Source organism: Miscanthus floridulus, chromosome 10 (assembly GCF_019320115.1).
Source record: "Miscanthus floridulus cultivar M001 chromosome 10, ASM1932011v1, whole genome shotgun sequence".
Lineage (NCBI taxonomy): Eukaryota > Viridiplantae > Streptophyta > Magnoliopsida > Poales > Poaceae > Miscanthus > Miscanthus floridulus.
The window spans coordinates 119380739-119402647 of NC_089589.1; the positions used below are offsets into that span (position 1 = coordinate 119380739).

At 41.6% G+C, this 21909-nt stretch overlaps 3 protein-coding genes across 3 annotated transcripts; 1 reads left to right on the plus strand and 2 right to left on the minus strand.

The window, feature by feature from the left end:
* Positions 1-4987: 4987 nt before the first annotated feature.
* On the minus strand, positions 4988-8462 carry LOC136485498 (disease resistance protein RGA5-like). Its single transcript, XM_066482365.1, has 3 exons — positions 8277-8462; positions 7308-8123; positions 4988-7099 (listed from the first exon to the last, which is right to left on the minus strand). The coding sequence occupies exons 2-3, from the start codon at positions 8111-8113 to the stop codon at positions 5182-5184; spliced, it is 2724 nt and encodes a 907-aa protein (XP_066338462.1). The 5' UTR covers positions 8114-8123; positions 8277-8462; the 3' UTR covers positions 4988-5181.
* Positions 8463-11244: 2782 nt separating this feature from the next.
* Positions 11245-11631, minus strand: LOC136489427 (uncharacterized). The gene has a single exon (XM_066486069.1). The coding sequence runs from the start codon at positions 11629-11631 to the stop codon at positions 11245-11247; it is 387 nt and encodes a 128-aa protein (XP_066342166.1).
* A 4029-nt stretch (positions 11632-15660) lies between these two features.
* LOC136489428 (UDP-glycosyltransferase 73D1-like) lies at positions 15661-16512 on the plus strand. Its single transcript, XM_066486070.1, has one exon. It carries the CDS (start codon positions 15664-15666, stop codon positions 16510-16512), a length of 849 nt encoding a protein of 282 aa, XP_066342167.1. The 5' UTR covers positions 15661-15663.
* Positions 16513-21909: the final 5397 nt, after the last annotated feature.

The following is a 21909-nucleotide window of genomic DNA, read 5'->3' on the forward strand; positions in this document are numbered from 1 at the left end:
GTAATGAAAATTGCTACCTGATATTACCCCCGAAAAAACACTACCCGCAAATTCGGGTACCCGATAATTCGGGTTCGGGTTCGGGTATTACCCGATATACCCAAATTTACAGAGAACAACAAACTACACTAAATTTCAGTAGCGATCTATACATAATTTCAGCAGCAATTTGTATAGAATTTCAATAGCAATTTGTAGAGAATAATATATTACAGTCACTCATTCAAATAGAGAGAATTATATTCTAATAAAGTGATAAGTTAAATGGTTCAGCTAACAACACATGATAAATACAAAGACAAAAACAAATCTTTGGGTAGTTCGGGTAGTTTGGGTACCGGTGGATATTACCCGAATTACCCAAACTAATTTCGGGTAATCAAAATCGCTATCCGAATTTGGGATCGGGTACCTCGGGTTCGGGTAATTCGGGTCCGGGTTCGGATAATTCGGGTACGGGTAATGGGTATCGGGTATTTTGCCCAGGCTTAGGGGCGACGGCGGACCTGGCCACACGTGCAGGAGGCCGCTACACGCCTGGCCGCGGCCCGCAGGAGCACAGCCGCGGAGGCGGCATCATCCGCCGCGGTGGCAGACAGCAGTAGCCGCGACGGGCGGGGTCCTTGGCGTGGCTTGGCCCGGAGGAGAGCGAGCCGATGGGAACGGGGAGGTTGTGGCGAACGCTAGGGTGCGCTTGGTCGGGGCGGAGGCGGACCGTAGAGGCGGGAACGGCCGGCGACGGCAGCAGGGCTCAGGTGGCCATGGCGAGCCTTACGCCGGCAAGAGTAGAGCGAGGGAGAGCAAGCAGGGCGCGAGGACAGCAGCGCGGCGCCCCCCCCCCCCCCCCCCCCCCCCCCCCCCCCCTAAACGCGCGGTAGGACAGGGCGGCATGGCGCCCCTGTGCGCGCACAGAGCAGGGCGTGGGCATGGGCAGTGCCATTTGCTCCCCTTGACCTCACTGTTTCAGCATATTCCGTCCAGATTCAAAGCCGGCTACGGTAACAAAAGATCTTAACCTCCGGCTAAACTTCCACACTTATTACGGGACCAAGGTCATTAGCATGAAGGATTAGTAGGAGATAAACGTGCTCAAACTTCCCCTGTTTGACTGCTATTCTGAAGGTCCAACCTGTAACCAACACACACCAAACTTTGCAGAGCTCTTGCTCTATGTTCAAACCCCAACTTTTATTTTTTTCCCCAACACTAGTTGCATAGCAAACAGCGGAGAACGTGGAGCATCAAACTAGCAGCGTCGGTGAACAAACCGGGCTTAGAGCGCTAATTAATCTATGAAACACGCAAACTAGGCACAAATAAACACCCTACCACAAAGTTCATAACTTAAACTAAGCTTTTCACACCAACATGTTTTACAGTTTTTATAAAATAATTATTTATTTAGTTCTCAAAAGGCTATTAAGCAATTAAAACAAATTAGGCTTTTGGAGCATTTTTAATAATTTTCTTCATATTTTTCCAAAACAAACCCTAAACAACTTTTGTTCAAAAAGATCATTTAGAGGTGTTTAAGAACAAAAGCAAGGTTGGTTAGCATCACACATATTGATTTTATTCACAAAAGTTATTCAAACAAACGCGTACGTTATCTTTTTATGCGACTTTTATATCACCAAACACATGAAAAAGCTGGTTAACACATTCATTAAGTTTGAACCCCTACTTAACAGGTGCGTAACACCTGGGGGTCTTACAAGTTTGATACCTCAAACTAATTAAATTTCCTTTATCTTCTTGCACTCTTTCTATCTCTACTAATTTGTTAACACAATACCATCGGATACTCTATGTCTCTTCTCTCTTCTATTTGTAAGAAATTTATGAATTATTATATATGTTTCACCATTTTATATTTATGTTGTTTCTCTTTTCTTATGTCTTCAACATGTGTTTAGTTGAAACTTATATTAAATTATGTCGGCAGTTGTCAGAGCCCATGTGTCATGGCATATGAATGTAGATTTTTTATTGCAACTTTCAATCTTTTTAGTTGCCAAAATTTTTATTATCCACATGTTAAGTTGGAGCTCCAATGCTTATTGTACTTTTTATTAACTCTCATTTTTTATTTTGTTAAAATTATACTAGTTACTAAGCATGAAGACTTGGTTATAGTCTATATGCATATCACTACAATGACATAAATATTTCAACCCGCACCATGTTTACAATATAATGTTTCTATCAAATGTATAAATTCATCAAAGGTAACAACTTACATTTTTAATGTCATATTACACAAAACAGAGTATATATTTACTTTGAGTTTTTCATTTATTATTATTAATACAGGAAGAAGTTAGTAATTAAGTTACAAGGATATATAGGTGTGCCTTTTCTTATTCAAGTTTTTTTTATGATAGCAGATGTTGGTAATCTGGGAGACTGTGTTGGGGGCCTCTAATTAATAGTAATAAGATTGTTGCTAACCAATCATTTCTCTTATAATCGTTCAAACATTTTTCTTCCTAAATGGTTATGCGTGCACTCAGAGTTCATAGGTATGTGAATATATTTCACATCACCAGGAACTTGTTGATTTAGATGATGTGGATAAAGTTAGTGGAGAATGATGTGGATGACTTGCATGTTGAGATAGACTTATAGTGGGGATTAACTTTATAAGAGATATAGATTAAGGCAAAAAGGTAGGGAAAGGTTACTTCGATGCATGAAATGTTTGGTCCAAGTTTAGGGCCCCACTTTGGAATGAATGAAATTCACAGAAACTTGTTGGAATTTTACATGTGAAACAGATGAACTCACTTTGAAACCGAGAGATTCCGCCTTAACTCCAAGGAGTTATTAGTTTTTTTTTTAATCTAAGGAGTTATTAGTATTGATTTGATATTTCCAGGTCATTTGTGTATACTCTCTCGGTCCTGATTTTCAGTTATCCTATGTCAAACCGTCATAAGTTTGATCAAGTTTATAGAAAAGAACATTAATATTTATGGCATCAAATGATTTTCATCAGTACATCATGAAATATATTTTTACAGTTTATCTTTTTGAGTTAGATATTAATATTCTTCTCTACAAATTTGGTCAACTTAGAATGGTTTGACTTAGGCAAACTGAAAATTCATTATACTTCAGGACTGAGGGAGTTTATTTCTATATTTGAAGCTAGAGGACACATAAAAAATCTGCATGAACTTTTGTCCATGAATTATTCTAACCTTGTTTCTGAAATGACAGGTACTTAGAAAATGGAAACATAGGTGGAATAAATCAGGGAAGCATACACCATTGTGGTACCATCAAGTGCATAAATGCCTCGAATTGGCACTGAAGTGCTTGCACAGAGAACGAAATAGAAGACCTCCCATATGCTCCATAATCCATGAGCTCAACGAATTAGATAATAATACCAACATATCTATATTTGATCAGGTAAGGGTGTTTGCTACATCGTCCTCCGTAAGCAATTTAGTACATGGTCATGTTAATCCATGTCTAAATTTTCTCCCAGAAACATCCATTGTTGAAGGACATGATTGAGATTGAGCCACTGGAGCTGCATTTCCCCTATGAGCATAATAAGGCGATAACTCGCACAATTGAGCTGATTAATGATACAGATGATTACTTTGCCTTCAGAATTACAACCTCGAGCTCACTTCTGTACCGCACACAGCCAAGCAAAAATATTGTTCCACCACGATCCAAGTGTAGTGTCACCATAACACTGCAAGCACTGGAGATGGCACCAGAGCAATGCAATTATGGCGCATCCCAGTTCTACGTCGAGAGCACCAGAGTGGATGAGAGCCTCATAGCCTAAGATATAACTGAAGACATGTTCGTCGAAAAACCTGGTAAAGTGGTTGATAAGGTGGATTTGATCGTTGTTCTTGAGTGAGCTTGTTTACTCCCTGCCCTGTTTTTTCTCCCCTTCGGAAGAACTCCCTGCTCTGGTTTAGAATTGAGATCACTACAATGTGTGTCAATATGTTAAGTGTCTAGTTTTTTTTTTGATAAAGGAAGGATTTTATTAAATCACAATCTTTACATCGAGTAGATACAAGAATTATGATCCCACTCCCGGCTTCTGCGAAAAGCGCAAACATGAAGGAAGAGGACCTAAGCAATTGATTTGGAGGTGCTGTTTGAATTGCCAGTGTACATAAGGCTGTATATTCGAGTTTGTACTCTGTAACGGTTCTGACGTTTTGGAGATTAGTTTGAATTTTCTTCGACCATGAATAGTGCATTTTGTCTTTCAAAGAATATAATCAGATGGCTTAGGTCCACGATACAAGTTGTGTTGCTGCTCACTTTCTGTACTCAGGACGACCCACGATAGTTAGAAGCCGACCAGGGCCCATACCTTGACTTGTCAGTCCTTGCACTATACCTGGGCCTCTGAAAATTTCTGAGGGTTACTATCCTAAGATTAACAGTTCCAAAAGAAGATCCTAACTAAAGGAAGCAGTTGCCAAAAGGTATACTGATCCTTTGTCTCCATATCATTGTTGTTATACATGCAAGCCTTAAATATCTGCAAGTTTCACTGTGATCCAATGTTACCACAAAACTTAACATATTCTGGTTAGAGGTTGAAATGCTAATAAAAATATTGCAGGTATCTGGGAGGTGATTTTCAAAAAAAAAAAAAAAAAACGTCGCTGGGAGCTCAATTTTGAATAAAAAAAAGTTGTATCTGCTAATCACCAATAATTGAAGGTATGCGATAATTCATAACCATCTCTTGAAGAAGAGGTCTTGCCAAAACTAGGTGGTACAAGTGAGATATCACCAATTCTCTTTTAATGCTACAATCTGAATAAAAATCCCAGAATTTCAATCACAGCGGTACATTTTTCTCTCCTCGTATATCCTGATCTGTGACATTTCTATGGGCAATGAGTAAACCATAACATCATTGCTACGAGAAGAGGGGGGGGGGGGGGGGGGGGGGGGGGGGGGGGGGGGGGGGGGGGGGGGGAGGGTTGGGGTTCGGCCTGTTGTTTACCTGTTTCCATTGGCCATCACTATTCTGAACCTGCGACAGATACTGAGGTTCTTTTGTGGAGGAAAACAGGGAAAAGATTGCAATACAGAGAAAGGAGAGAAACTGATCGAGGTTCTTTTCCTGTCGTTAGTTGCAAGGGCTGCCCGGTTTGGGTGGGATGCATCTCAGTGGCACGCTAACCTTCAACCCCATATGTAATAGTCGAGATGGTTGGGATGAATCTCAAGCACATGGGCCAGTGCAGCCTTGGCCTCCTCCACTTCCATCTCGCCGGCGCCTCCGGATCGGAAGTAAACCATGACATTCTTCAGTGACAGCAGGTTGCCTAAGCCCAAGTCGAAACAACTACCATCGCTGCTCGCAATTTCTCTCACATCCCTTGCATACAACGTGAAGGCAAGGTTTTTGAGCCTCATCATAGCTCCTTGATGGAAGAACACAGCTCCCATAAATCCCATCAGCCTGCAATCTACCAGGCATGGGAACAAACAAGCACCAATGACGAATCTCTGAGGGATTTTGAGTTTCTCATGGTCCAACATCAGATACAGATGATGGAGTGCTGGCAACCTCCCAAGAATTTCTAGGTCCTCCTGGTGCAGCTCCCTCACGTTGATCCACAGGGAGGAGAGGCACAGAAGGGAAGGAGTCATCCAATCTGGCAGCCTTGAGAACCAGCAGCATTGTAGCTGCAATCTACGGACATGTCGAGGAGCAACCCATGCATCAAAATTGTATTCACCACCAGAGGCCCAGATAACTAGACTCTGGATTTTTCTCAACTTGCATAGGCACGCCACCAAAGATTTCTCCAAGGTGTTGTTCCAGAAGAAAATTTCTAGCTCCCTCAGTTCAGTTAGATGGCACAGCTCTTCTGTGATATCCGTGGATTCGTCGCAGAGGTATAACGTTGAGAGCTCTTCAAGTGTTGTTAGGCTCCCAATCCCATTTGGCACTCTTGTATTTTGGTCGACACAAAGACACATCAAATGTCTTAGCTGAACAACAGTTGATGGCAGGCTACCAATATTACTTCCCTTTATGTCCAATGTTTGTAGATAATGCAGGTTTCCTATTTCATCTGGGAGCTCATTACTATATGTCCTTTCAAGTCCCAAATACCTCAAGTGAAATAAATTTCCAAGATGCTTAAGATCACAACCTTGTGGGAGATAACTACCTTTTAAATTTAGTACACGCAAAACCCTGAAGCTTGCAAGGGCCGGTAGATCAAAAGCAGATGAAAAGGTAATAACTGACCTCACTTGTAGCATGCTCATACTAGGGAATGTGCTATCATGGTGTACCATGCTGTTCTGAAGAGACAACCTTCGAAACATTTTCCATGGAGATGTGCTGTGCTCATTGTTCAATATGGTGACAAAATTTTCTTCACTTGACAGGGAATGGATAACTTCAAGAACCATATCATGTACACGGCAATGTTCTATCATGGCCTCATGCCTGTCATACACAGGCTGGATCATACTTGTGTTTATGAGCTCATTGAAGTAACACTCGCCAAGTTCAAATAAGCTCTTCCCTTGTTCACATTGTACAAAACCTTCAGCTATCCACATCCATATCAAATGATTTTTTGTAATTGCATAATCTTCTCGAAACATACTTAAATATAGTAGGCAAATCCGCAGATGGTATTTCAGATCATAGTAGCTATATGCCAAAATCTTTCTCATATTCTCTACATCTGTACTATCCTCGAGTCCGGTACCAATAGAGTTGTACACCTCGAGCCACTCCATTTTGTCTCTTGCTTTATTAGCCAACAAACTAGCTATCGTAATGATAGCTAAAGGCACACCGGCACATTTCTTCAATATTCTATCAGATACTTCTGTTAGGTGCTCATCATCAGGACATTTGTATTTTTCTTCATTGCCAAATATTCTTCTATAAAATATTTTTCTGGAGCTTTCATGACAGAGGGGTTTCATGTTGTAAGCACCACCAATTTCTTGAGCTACCTTGAAATTACGGGTAGTTGTGATAATTACATGTCCACCCATGTTATCAGGCAAAGCACATTTAACCATATTCCAAACTGAGATATCCCATATGTCATCGATAACAATGCAGTACCTGTACACATAACAAAGGTATTCATAAGCAAATTCAGATTCGTTTTTTTTGGACTAAGTACCAACTTAATCTTTGTGCGTGCAATGATTACTGCTATGGTAAAATATGGTGAAACATATGGTGTAAATTAACACTGGAAAACAACATTCATATACATATAAAATTGTCGGCTAGCCTTATTGATTTATTGTGTTATTCATTCGTATACCTCTTTGCCTGAAGGAATTTCCTGATTGCATCAATGAAGTGCTTCACATCCAGTGTTTCTTCGTTGATGTCCTTGCCAAGTTCAGAGAGTATACCCCTGAATAATCTCCTCATGTCAGGAGTTTGAGACACGGAAACAAAAGCCCAGCAATCGAATTGTGCTCTAATCTTCAGGTACACAACATTAGCAAGAGTTGTCTTTCCCAGGCCTCCACACCCAACAATGGAAATTACCCTGCCATGCTGCTTGGACGCTTCGCTCCCATCAGTCAGAACCTTGATTAGCTCATCTCTAGCGTCATCGATGCCAACGAGCTCTGTCACCTTTGTGTAATGAGCCAACAACCGAGGATCAACAGCATCAGGCCTAGCTCCAACACCGTCAATCTTGTACACCTCCCGCCGCTCGCGCACCTCTATGACACGCCTCTTGATGCCTCTAATGTCCATTGCAACCTGACGGCGAACACGGAATCTTGTCAGCAGATCAAGGCTCCTATCAATGAACCCTCTCATGCCGCTCGGCGCTGCGAGCTGACCGCCCTCGCAGCGCACCATGAATGTGTCGATGCTGTCCTCTATGTCGTAGGACAGCTCGCGCACCTCACTGGCCCAGATCTTATCCTGATGGTCAAGCTGGTCTGATGGAGATTTTGAGATTTCCTTGAGGGCGCTCTGCATGCTCTGGAGCTCAGGTTGGAGGAACATGATCTCCCCCTTCACCCCCTTCTGCAGATTGTACTCGCCCACCAGCAGTTTACCGAGCTTGAAGACAAGCCCCGTCAGTACCCCCGTCACAACCTCCATGAATCCGTCCCTGTTAGAGCACAGGTATAAAATGGTTGTGTATATATTTGTGTGCTCGTGTGCGTGCGCTTGTGTTCTAGAGAAACCAAAATGTCGGCGACGACGTCCTTGATCTTGAGACAAAGAACGGCGGCGAGCGAAAGAGCGAGCTCGGTGAACTCACCGGTGTCCCCGGCGATGCGTACGGCACGGCAGCTCTTCGCCGGATCTGAGCCACCGTCGCTAGCTTCAATCGATGGAAACCACAGTCCAGTCGCCGTATCTGAGTTCTTTTTCTTATTGAGATGGCCGTCGCCACAGGCTGGGGGATCAGGGGCAGACTCGATCGCAGAGGCCCAACCCAATGGGAAATCGGGTGAAATGGCAAGCTGTGAATAGACGAGAGAGACAGGAGGGGAACCAAGATGTGCCTTTCACTGAACATCAATCATATACGGCTGAAAGTGAAACTGATAAAGAAAAAGTGTGACTGAAATATCTCCGGAGGTAGGGTGTGGGACTAAGGATGAAAACGGAACGGAAATATCCCGAACCGAACCGCATCGTTTTTTTATATTTAATCCGATCGAATCCGCATTTTCTTGTCCGACTTTACCGTTTTCGCTTTCACATTTCAGATGTTTCGTATTTCAAATGTAAAAGTAGAAAACGGTTTAGACATTTTTCCGACCGTTTTCTACTTTTCTACTTTTAATTTGAAATATTCCGAATTGAAAATTCGGTTTAAACCGAATTTGGCCAACTGCACAGGTCATACAACCCAATTATAGGTTGTTCACCACGCAGCTGTGTTCTTTCTACTGGTGGCCAGCTGCCCTCTCTTATAGACGGCGCTCAGCCTCGTCTCTCTTCACCTCATGAGATGGTGCTAAATGTCAGGAAACCGGCAGCATCTACACGAAAGCCCACCTGGGCCATAGCCCATCAAGCTCATCGGTTTAACCCCCACCTGTAAAGTCAATCATTTGATAGTTTTTGCATCAGCCGAATAAATCTTTGTTACTCAAAAGAAAAATCTGAATAAATCTTTAAAATAAAATACTACATCTATTCTAAAAAGATTAATAAAATTATTCTGACTCAGTTCGAGTTCATGTTTCTATAATATGCACTTGTTAATTATTATATGCACTTGAACTTGATCATGTATGCACTTAGTCATGCACTTGGTCTACGGGTCGGTATTCCGTATTGAGTTTTCGTATACCGACCATGTTCGATATAATTCCGCTCGAATTGTTTCGTTTTCGAAATTCTCGATATTCCGTAAGTTCGTGTTCGTTTTCGTGTTCGGTTTGTCCGCTTTCGTTTTCGTTTTCGTATTCAAATGTAAAAATAGAAAACGGTTGAGGAGTTCTCCGTTCGATTCCGTCCGTTTTCATCCTTATGTGGGACTATCATTTGATTAGGCGTCTGGTTGTTTCACCCTCTGATTATATAGTAACTATATATTAAAAAAAATCTCTAGGTGTTCTAAATACTTTAGATTATTATGTCAGATTATAATAATTCAACCAATGGATTACTGAAATCCTATAATCCATCTCAAACCTGTTCGTAGGAGATTATAGGTGAATAGACAAACTCGTGGACAAAAATCAAGCGGCTATATTCTAGATTAGTATTATATACTACATAAATACATCATATAAATCTTATAATTACTAATTAGAGGTCATAACGAACGCTCCATGTTAATTCTCACCATTAAGAAAAAAGTTAAATACTAAAAGTTCCTATTACTAATTAGAGGCCCCAATGAACGCTCAACGTTAATTCTCACGCGTTAAGAAAAATATTAATACTAAAAGTTCTCACATTAATAAAAAAGGTGCAACAAACAAATCAAAAGACTAACCATTTATAACCATTGGATCTATTTTTTTTACTAAGAAATTACCCACCTCTGCCATTATAGATTAAATAATAGCCCAAAATCTTATTATTCGGGAGAAATTACCATCACGTTTATTGCTGGTTAATCTATTAACAAAAGCTAGATATACTAACCTTACGTAGAAAATCTTGACGTTAAAACTATCACTTGGGGGCCCACCAACTACGTTCACTTGATTAATTATTTTTTTGGTGAATGGCACTAGGTTAATTAATGAACGGCCGTACCCATCACGTTCATTAATTTATTAACCCAAAAAATCTGGTTAAAGGTTAATATCAGAGACCCACCATGAAACAACTTACATGCTATGTGTCAGGCTGCAATTATTATATATATAGAAAAAGAGGACTGTAACACCCAAAAAATTTGCATCACTTTGAAATAAGTGAATTTGAATTATTAGTGATTTTGTGAGCATGCAAATCTAGTTAAATAAATAATTTTTGTGAAAGTAAAATTCATCCTAAGGCTAGAGACATGTTGATGCACTCATGCTGGAGCATATTTTATTTGTGATGGACCGGTTTTTGTTGCATGTGAAAAGGAATTCAAATCCCTTTTGAAAATCCATTTGAAAATTCTGGAAATAAAAAGAAAAAAATGGAAATCCCTTCTTCTCTGTTCTGGCCGCGAGGCCCATCCTTCCCTCTGGCCCAGCGCGCAGCAGGCCTCCTTTCTCCTCCTTCTTGGGCCGAAGTCGAGGCCCAGCTCACGGCAGCCCACAGCGGCAGAAGCTCACTTCTTACCTGTCAAAACCACTTATAGAGGACCACTTATAGCGAGACAGAGAGAGGAGGAGGGCTGCTGCCGCTGTGGGCTGCCGTAAGCTGGGCCTCGACTTCGGCCCAAGAAGGAGGAGGAAGGAGGCCTGCTGCGCGCTGGGCCAGAGGGAAGGATGGGCCTCGCGGCCAGAACAGAGAAGAAGGGATTTCCATTTTTTTCTTTTTATTTCCAGAATTTTCAAATGGATTTTCAAAAGGGTTTTGAATTCCTTTTCACATGCAACAAAAACCGGTCCATCACAAATAAAATATGCTCCACCATGAGTGCATCCACATGTCTCTAGCCTTAGGATGAATTTTACTTTCACAAAAATTATTTATTTAACTAGATTTGCATGCTCACAAAATCACTAATAATTCAAATTCACTTATTTCAATGTGATGTAAATTTTTTGGGTGTTACAAATCTACCCCCTTAAAAGAATCTCGTCCTTGAGATTAGGCTGTGCTTACTCAAACAACTGTGGGTATGTCTTTCTCAATTCATCATCTCTTTCCCAAGTTGCCTCTGCTTCCGAATACCGATTCCACTGAACCTTGCACATCCTAATTGTTCTGCTTCTTGTAACTTTCTCAGCTATATCCATAATCTTAATTGGAAACTCCTCATATGTCAGATCATCCTTAATAGCAAGTTCCTCTAATGGTATTTGCTCCTCTGGCACACGTAAACACTTCTTAAGTTGAGACATATGGAACACATCATGGACACCAGACAGGTTCTCAGGCAATTCTAATTGATAAGCCACTTCTCCACATCTCTGTAAAACTTTAAACGGACCAATATACCTTGGTGCTAGTTTACCTTTCATGTTGAACCTTTTCACACTTCTCATAGGTGATACTTTTAAATAGACATAATCTCCTTCTTCAAATACCAAGTCTCTTCTTCGATTATCTGCATAGCTCTTCTGACGGGTTTGTGCCACTCTCAGGTTCTCTCTAATCTTTCTCACCTGCTCTTCAGCGTTTCTAAGCACATCTGGTCCAAACACTTGATTTTCACCTGTTTGATTCCAAAATAAGGGTGTTCTACACTTACGCCCATACAAAGCTTCAAACGGTGACATCTTGAGACTCTGTTGATAGCTGTTGTTGTATGAGAACTCTGCATAACACAAACTTTTATCCCAACTAGTACCATACTACAACGCACATGCTCTCAACATGTCTTCTAAAATCTGATTAAGTCTCTCTGTCTGTCCATCAGTCTGAGGATGGTAGGCTATGCTAAAATTCAACTTTGTGCCCAGCGAAGTGTGTACCTATTTCCAAAAATGAGAAGTGAACTGCGAACCTCTATCAGACACAATCTTCTTTGGAACACCATGCAAACTCACTATCCTTTCCATGTATAGTTCTGCTAACTTTGGTCCTCTATAAGTGGTCTTGACAGGTAAGAAGTGAGCAACTTTAGTCAAACGATCCACAATCACCCATATTGAATCATAACCTGGCTCTGATACCAATCTGTCACACCCAATTTTAAGAACAAAAGAGGATGTATAAAAGTCTTATGTGCACCCCAGGAACGGTCGCACATATAAGTGGACAAATTGTGAATTGTACCAACACAATGTTTATTACATAGCGAATAAATATTCAACACATAGTCTCAAACATAAATATAGTAGCTACTAAGATAACTCTCTTGCGGAGGCCGGTTAGACGAGCTCTTAGGTGGCTTTATATGATTTCCGGTGTTTTGAACCTTGCAAACCCATACATTTGGAAATCATGACTCACAGTGAAAGTGTACACCTCTGCGCAGAGTTAACAAACTGGTATACTAGCCGTGCTCACGTATACGAGGGACCTTGGAACACTTACATTAAGGGATAATGACTTTTACTTGTTAAGATGATCATTTATGTTTGTTTAAGATATTGATTATTCATGTGTTATGGGATTATTGCTACCTTGATGTTAATAAATGCTAAACTTGATGATGACTTAAATGCTAACCGCATTAAACCAGTGTCAACTATTTGAGCCTCATGAACCCTTAGTTATCTTGTTAAGTACGACATGTACTTATGCCTTGCTTTATCTTTTATGTTGGAAAAAATCCCGGATGGGTAACAGATCAAGATTGGATTGAAGATTATCGTGATGAGTATTAGGCTTGGTGTTCACCAGTTGACGTCCCTGTTGGAGTTTCTGCAAGAGAGTTATCTTAGTAGCTACTATATTTATGTTTGAGACTATGTGTTGAATATTTATTCGCTATGTAATAAACATTGTGTTGGTACAATTCACAATTTGTCCACTTATGTGTGCGACCATTCCTGGGGTGCACATAAGACTTTTATACATCCTCTTTTGTTCTTAAAATTGGGTGTGACAAGGACACAATTTTTGTCAACGATGAAGAAATAGGAAACCGCCAGTTTGTCATTCGTCCTTTTTTCATCGTACTTCCAGGTTTATTCTCGGAGACGCGCTAGAAAAAATAAATCCTTAAAATTATCACAATAATTAAAAATATTTGGCCATTATTTCGGTATACCCTTATTATCATCATCAATTACAATAATTGGATCGATTTTGTTCTATAATAAAAAAAATTACCCACCTCTACCATCTTACAATCACTTTGGAGGCCCCAACTGAGTCTCCACGTCAATTCTCACCGGATGCGCTATAAAAAGAGATAAGTCTAGAAATTCTCAAAATAATCATAAACATCTAGCCCTTAATTTGGTAGAATCTCATCATCATAATCAATAATAGTCATTGGATCTATTATGTTTTATAAAAGATTACCCAACTCTGCCATTATGAAAAATACATAAAGGAAAACCCTAATTTTATATTGAGATTATCTACTCTACCATTATGAAAATAATTCAAAATAACCACCTAAATTTATATCTAAATTACCCACTCTTGCTATTATGAAAAATATTTTATATTAACCCCCTAAATTTATATCTAAATTAACCAACTCTGTCATTGTGAAAGATAATTCAAATAAATTAAATAAATTTATATCTAAATTACGCACTTCTACCATTATGAAAAACAATTTAACATAACCCCCTAATATCTTTTATAAATTACCCACATTGCTATTATGAAAGTTAATGCAAAGTAACCCCTAAGTTTGGATTCAAATTACTCATATATGCTATTACGAAAGATAACATAAAGTAACACATTTTAATTTGTATCTCAATTATCAACCTCAACTGTTATAAAAAATAAAAATATCACTTAATTCTACATCTAAATACTACTATAAGTTATTGCAAACAATAATTAAATATCCATAAACTATGGTACATATATTTATAAATTAAATGAACAAAAGAAAAAAGTTACAAATTTATATAAGTAACATTTATCAGCCAAATATATTAAACAATAACTAATATGCTTATGTCTCCTAAGATTCTAGCCTTGCCAGAGCATGGGTTAATGGACTAGTTTATCTCTAATCGTTGAGACCTTAATCTTTGTAACACCAAGTATTATGCTATCTTTGATGGATTATCGGATTACCTATCTCTACTTGTGTCTATGTTTAGCCATTTTATTTGTTGATTGTTCTGCTAGAGTGAAAAATGTTTGAGTAGATACCTGCTTCTGTTTTTTTATATATTTATATTGTTTTTGGAAAATGACATATCACTGTATCGCTACATCTGTATCGGTGTATCAATATCCGGTGCCGGACTATGCGCAGGAACGATCCTGACATGTGGCTAGAAGAAGTAAAAATCATGTCATTTAACTTCTAGTTTTAGCTTATTTTAGACATATAAACAGCTCATAAAAGCTATTCCAAACAAGACATAAATGTTCATATACCCAACAAACGACTGAAGTAGCGAATTGAGCATAGCTTAGCTAGTTGGGTTCCTTGTGGTGGAACCTGACTACTTGGGTTTAAGTTCCCGACCTGAGACGGATGCTCGTATTTTTCTAGATTTATTCTAGGATTTAACGGCGTTATTCTTTCAGTGGCATACGACGTGTCCGTCGACTAATTCATAGAGGTGAGTGTGCGCTCGTGTACGTGAGCAGCGGCGGATCCAAAGGGGGGGGCTGGGGGGGGCTCCAGCCCCCCTAATTTCCTGATTTCAAGCATAATTACTGTAGCAAAAGCTTGATTTCACCATTAAATCTTCATGCAAATCAACATCTCCATTGTTTTAGCCCCCCTTATCCCGCATCGTGCATCCGCCACTGTACGTGAGCGTTATGGGTCTCGCAAAAAAAAAAAAAAAGAGAGACTGAATTAACTTTTTGTTTGCTGATGAAACTACTACTGCCGCTTGCTGATCTCAATGATGCGGGGCTAGGTGTACTTGGTATACATCATACAAAAGCAAGGGAATTTTCTCCGTGAAAAACATAATGATGCGGGGCCAGGGCAACCTGGGATCTTCCCCTGGGGACTGGTAGGCGTAGGCCACTGTACCGGCCTGATGAAAATGCAAACACGGAAACAAAAACTAAACATGGGTACTTTAGTGACAGATTATTGCGACTACGAAGCTGGCTCTGTTTCGGTGTGCAATGAGGGTTACTGGATACGATAGTGCTGACGGCATGCTCTGTTCTGTGAATCACGTACAACGTGCCCGGTCCCAATTCTTCAGATAGTTTATCCTTCGAAAAATCACGTCTAGCTTGTGTTGCTGATTACGTGTACGCGGAGTAGGATCATCGGTACTTGTTACTTCATGGTTTTCTACTACTCCAGTTTGTAGTACCACCCCAGCGGCATACATACAGATCTTTTGTTGGATTGCATCGACCATTAATCGCGAGCAGCGACTTTTCTCCCAAGTCAATGAGGATATATGTGTGTCGTGTATGTGTGCAATGCAAAGAGCTGCTAATAGTGAGATCGGAAGGAAATGGAGAGAGCAACAGCGGAGCCACACTTCGTGCTCGTTCCGTGGCAAGGAGGCATCAGCCACATCATCCCTATGACCGACATCGGCCGCCTCCGGGCCTCCCACGGCGCGGCGGTGACCATCATCCGGTCCCGCGTGGAAGACCTCGCAACAACAACGCCACTACCTCTACCTCCGGGCGCCGGCCCGGCGGGGACGACGATCACGGTCACCGCGATCCCGTTCCCAGCGGCGGAGGCCGGCGGCCTGCCCGAGGGCTGCGAGAGGCTGGACCTCCTCCGGTCTCCCGCGGGCGTGCCCCGCTTCTTCGCTGCCAACGGACTGTTCGGCGAGGCCGTGGCGCGCTACTGCCGCGGCGATGCTATGCCGCGCCGGCCCAGCTGTGTCGTCGCCGGGATGTGCCACTCGTGGGCGCTCGGCTTGGCGCGCGAGCTCGGCGTGCCGTGCTACATCTTCCACGGTTTCGGCGTGTTCGCCCTGCTCTGCATCGAGTACCTCTACAAGCACAGGCCACACGAGGCGGTTTCGTCAGCGGACGAGCTCGTCGACATCCCAGTCCTGCCGGCGTTCGAGTGCAGGGTGTCACGTTTGCAGCTACCGCCGCATTTCGCGCCGTCGACGGCCATGGGTGCTGGGACGACGATGCAGGAGATACGAGACTTCGACGTGGCCGTGGACGGCGTGGTCGTGAACAGCTTCGACGAGCTGGAGCACGACTCCTGCGAGCTTCTCGCGGCGGCGACCGGCAAAACCGTCGTCGCCATAGGCCCCGTCTCGCTGTGCCGGTCACCTCATCTCGATCCACAGGCCATGACACACGAGGCTGGGCTCCTCAGGTCGCCATCCTAGCTCACCGCGCCGTCGGCGGCTCCCTCACGCACTGCGTGGGTGCGGCTCGACTCTGGAGGCCATTGCCGCCGGTATGCCCATGGCAACTTGGCCGCTTTTCGCCGAGCATGCAGTTTCTCAACGAGAGGCTCATCATGGACGTGCTTGGTGTTGTGGGGTATCCGTAGGCGTGACAAAGCCAACAGAAAATGTCCTCAGTGCTGGTAAGCTCAACGGCAGCATAGCGGATGTCAAGGCGGAGGTGGGTATGGAACAAAAGTTAAATTAAATGTGCCCTTAAGGGCACGTGCTCTCACCATCTCCATTATTGTATTTGTATTGAGAGGTGTGTACGCACTACATTAAGATGTGTGTGAGCACACTTCTCAATGCAAATCAATAGCGAAGGTGGTGAGAGCACATGTCATTAAAGACAAAAAAAAAATTACCTCTCTAGAATAAAACCCGTGGCGAAGGCCTTGGAGAGGCTGATGATCAGGACGACGTAGGGGAGAAGAGGAGGAGGAAGGCTCAGGAGCTGAAGGCCAAGGCAAATGGAGCATCAGAGAAGGGTGTCGTCCTACATGAATTTGGAGAAGCTAATCCAATCTTTGGTTTCATGATTGGTTAGTTACCATGTCACATTTAATTAGGTTTTTCTGAATAAACTAGCTGGTGTTCAGCCTTGTGATGAGTGATTTACATCTCATCAAATTTGTTTCATGTCTTTGAGATTATCAGCCTGTTCGCTTGTTGGTTTCAGTCAGGGCTTATCAGCCAGCCAACAATGTTTTTCTCTCACAACAAACCAGCACCAGCCAGACTTATCAGCCCAGAAACCAACCAGCGAACAGACAGTATATAAGCATGTTTATATATATCATTTATTATGTGTTTGAGAGACTTGTCTGAAGGTAGTGGAGGACTTGAGATGTGATGCAGTGATGGAGTCGAACCACTATATAACCTATCGTGTGATCCATTGAATATCAATTTGAAGTTACGGCAAAGTTACTCCTAAGAATACAAGGGCTTGTTTGGTTTCGACCTAAGAGCATGTTTAGAGCCTAATTAGGAGCATTAAACATAGATTAATTACAAAACTAGTTGCATAAGCCGTGGCTAATTCATGAGACGAATTCATTGAGCTTAATTGGTCCATGATTTGCCAATGTGTGTGCTAATCATAGATTAATTAGACTTAATAGATTCGTCTCACGAATTAGTCCTGGCTTATGCAATTAGTTTTATAATTAGTTCATGTTTAGTCTCCCTAATCGGCATCAAACATCCTATGTGACCTGAACAGTGTTAGCTTTTTTTTGTTAGCACAGCTAAATTTTACCGGAAGGATCCAAACGTCCGCCGTCACCCCAGGCTGGGATCAGGGGCAGACTCGATCGAAGAGCCCCAATGGGAATCGAGTGAATTGCAAGATGTGAATAGACGATAGAGACATGAGGGGGTCCAAGATGCCTTTCACTAAACCATCAATTATAAGGCTGAGAGGGAAACTGATAAAAAAAAAGTGTGACTCAAATATCTCCAGAGATATGTTGTGGTACCACCATTTGATTAGGGGTGTGTTTGTACCACCCTCCGATTATAGTAACTAGTCCATCAACTCGTGTGTTGCACGGGGTCTTTATTTGATTTTTTATGTAGTTGATTGAAGATTATTATTACTATATTTTACTAAGCTTGACTATGGTTTAGCACTTGATTGCAGAAAGAGAATGTTATGTGAAGGAGAGTTATTCTCAAGACACTATATAGGAAGGACACATGCTCTACCCACTTTTTGAATCATAATTTACTATTTAACACAATCAATATTAAAAAATTATGCAATTGTGACTTGTGGATTTCATTGTGTCTGCAAGCATCAATTGTTGTTTTGCTGAGGGAAAAAAGAAGAAGCCGTGTGCCACTAAGTCGCCTCCCTGAGCGATACGAGGGGCGACTCCGCTGCAGCCCAAAAAGCTTCCACGCTCCATTCCTCCTCTCCCCCTCCTCGCTCCCCCTCCATCTTCTTCCTCGCTACGCTCGGTGCTCCGGCTACCTCGACGTTTGTGATGCCAGCAGCTGGTAGATCCAGAGCCTTCTATACCGGATCTAGTCTAGGGCTAGGTTATTCGGCTCGGGCCTCGTCACCATGATGCTCGGCGCTGTCCTCGGCTAAACGTGCCCCCCCGGTGTCCTTGCCTGCTAGGGCGTGTGGGCTGTGGGGCTCCATGTGTCCCTGGTCTCGTGTGTGATGCGACCGGGCATCTGGCTGCGGTGCCCCTGGGCTGGGGACGACTGGCGATGGCACATGGATGACGTGCCGCTTGGTTGTCATGGTGGTTTCTTGGCGAAAGCCGTGCTGGGCTCACAACCGGTGCCAACGGCGATGGTGTCTTCCGGCGTCATGCTCCTCCTTGAAGGCGTCGTTGAAGAACCGCTCCTCGCCAGATCTGGCCTGCCGATCTAGGTGTTGATGTTCTAATTTTTCCAAATATGCATGATCACTTGGCTTGATTTACCTAATACATGCGATTGCTCAATTTAGTTTGCCGAGTGTATATGGGTTGATGACAAGGAATTAAAGAGATGTATCTTAAGCTTAGCAGCATTGTTCAGGGTTATGATTGTTTTGTCACATGAAGTTTTAGACACCAATAACATCTGACAAGTTTGGATACTGCAGACAATTTGATCGATTGGTTGGCCTCATCAGAGAGGGTCTGGTATCTCACGAGATTTATGCACCGGTTCAGAGCACAGGCATTGATAGATGAAGTATTATGAACCAAGCTATTGGGATTTATTATTTCTTTTGAGATGAAAGAAGAATTATATTAAAATATAGCAGAGTACATCATCATGTTACCAGCATTTTGGGATACAATTCGTATACCTAGAAACTGTTCATCTAATATAGCTCGAAATCTCAATCCTAAACCTATATGACGATTCATATTGATGACCGCACAGGCAAACACTCAGCAAAACGTCTGAAAACAGATGCCCAACGAACGATGGCCAACATTCCTACAAGCAGAGTTAAGAAACTTCTTTTTTCTGGTGTCTTCCTTCTTCTTCCATCTGCCACGAAAGAATAGAGAAAACTATTCTGAATCTGTAACACCCGGTTTTGAGGACAAAACCAGATACACACCATATGTGAGCCCAGGAAGTCAAATATCACATATAGCTACAAGTAAGGGTAATATCAAAAGACAATGCTTAAATACATAGCGTATTAGTATAAAGATTATAACCTTAGATAGCAATCAGCGGAAAGACAACTCCGATCTTCAGGTGAAGACCCCAATTCCATAGGGACAACTGACTGATTGATCACAAGCCTAATTCCTCCAAACTAGCAATCTGGTACCCATCCGGGATTTTTATCCAAATATGTGAAAAAAATAAAGCAAACGTAAGTACATGTCGTACTCAACAAATATAACATGGGGTTCATGAGGCTCAAACGGCTGACACTGGTTAACTGCGATTAGCTTTTAATGATCATAATTTTAGCATAGGAGTAGCAACAAGTTTATCACAAGCCCATATAAACACATGATAAGGTAAACATGAATAATGCATAGCATAAACAGTAATCATTAATGAGCATATTCATCATCAGTATCATCCGTGTTCATCATCATTAACCATTAGTGATCATCTATTCCGTAAGGGTTCCAAGGCCGCTCGTGACCGTGAGCATGGCCGATATACTAGTTTTACACTGTGCAGAGGTTGTACACTTTCACTGTGAGTCGTGATTTACCCTTTCGCCCGAGGTAGCTAATCTCTTGACCCACTTCTAAGGAAGGTCGGCAGGGTTCACTATGAAGCCTTTCAAAGGTTCGTCTAACAAGTTAGGGCCACTAGGTTTCTGTGGCCTACGAATGTAGAGCTCCCCTTTCGTCAGGCACAATAACACATAGCCTATACACTGACGGACAGAGGCCGCACTATATCCAACCCGGAACACACCCCTCTTATGCCATAAAGGTAACCACTAACAAGCTAAAAAAAGTCCTCATACTGAGCTAAAACCAGAGCCATATAGCCCTCACAGCTGTACTGTAAGTCCTGATTGATCACTTATAGATAAGTCCTTAAGGAGAGGAATCTAGAGCACCATAAAATATCCCAATGCTCTAGCCCCTTGTTTCATGTTGCTAAAAAGCATCTTTTAATGTTTATTGCATATTACATTAGTCAAGTTACAAGATCATGGTTGTAGTGGAGCACTAGCATCAAACTACCCAATGCAATACCCCATAGGTATCAAGGCACAAGATACAAAGTACTAGGAAATCCTTAGTGACAATCAAGGTAGACACATGCAGTATGAATTAAATGATTAAAGGTGTATAGGACAATAAGGAAGATCGCATGCTATACTTGCCTTAAACACCGATCCTTCGGTAAGCTTTAATCTTCAACGTTCTTCTTCTTTTTGATCACCACGTATATCTCACCGACTGGACGAAATCATAAAGCACCACACAAGCATCCATACAATCATACATGAAGAAAACAATAAATCTAAATTAGAACAGTACACCAAACATAAAATCAAGATGAAAAGTTTGTAAAGCGGATCTACATCTCGCTATCAACACACAGACGCAAAAAACACGCTAATCGGAGCTACGGTGAAAAAGATACATCTATCGAAAGATCTACTCATAAAACTATTAGCTTCATGTGTTCTAATTATATAAAAATATATGTAAGATATTTTATAGATATTATAAATTAAGTCAAATTTAGATCTGAATTATAAAACTAAAGTAAAACAAATTATATTTTATTTATAAAATCCAGTTGCATAATTATTAATCAAGATATGATTTAAACCATGAAATTCTAGAAGTAGTGACATGATAAACATTGTCACTAATACGTAGATCTCGTTGTAATGAATCGAGCACAACTTGAATGGGTGAAAACGGACCTAAAACGCAAAAGATATGAAATAAACAAGATTTCCTTTATTAAAATAATAGATTAAATCTAACCTCAAATTTTAAAAGTTGAAAACATATCTAACAGTAGTATGAACATGTAGATTATGAAATTATGAACCTAACGCAAGTTGAACGGGTAAAATCGGAGTTAGAACGGAGAAACTATGGCTAAAACAAAATCAGTGGCAAATCTGTAAATAACTGAAAAACATATTTTAGACTTAACCGAAACAAAATACGCTTTCAAAAGAAGAAAACAGAATCGAGAAAAACATTTTGGACTGCGAGTTCTATTATTGAAAAACGCAGGGACTCTTTAGCAAGATTGGCCGGCCGAACCGGTACAGGCAAAGCAGGGCCACCGGATCGGGAATTGACAGTGGAGATTGTAAGACGGGGAGAGAGAAGGGAGGGGCTGCCGACGACGGGCGAGACGGCGGCGGTGCCA

Coding starts and splice junctions, on each gene's coding strand:
- LOC136485498 (XM_066482365.1), bottom strand. CDS start 8,113: ATGGAGGTTGTGACGGGGGTACTGACGGGGCTTGTCTTCAAGCTCGGT. Junction 7,100..7,307: donor AAATTCCTTCAGGCAAAGAG/GTATACGAATGA, acceptor TTATGTGTACAG/GTACTGCATTGTTATCGATG.
- LOC136489427 (XM_066486069.1), bottom strand. CDS start 11,631: ATGAGAAGTGTGAAAAGGTTCAACATGAAAGGTAAACTAGCACCAAGG.
- LOC136489428 (XM_066486070.1), top strand. CDS start 15,664: ATGGAGAGAGCAACAGCGGAGCCACACTTCGTGCTCGTTCCGTGGCAA.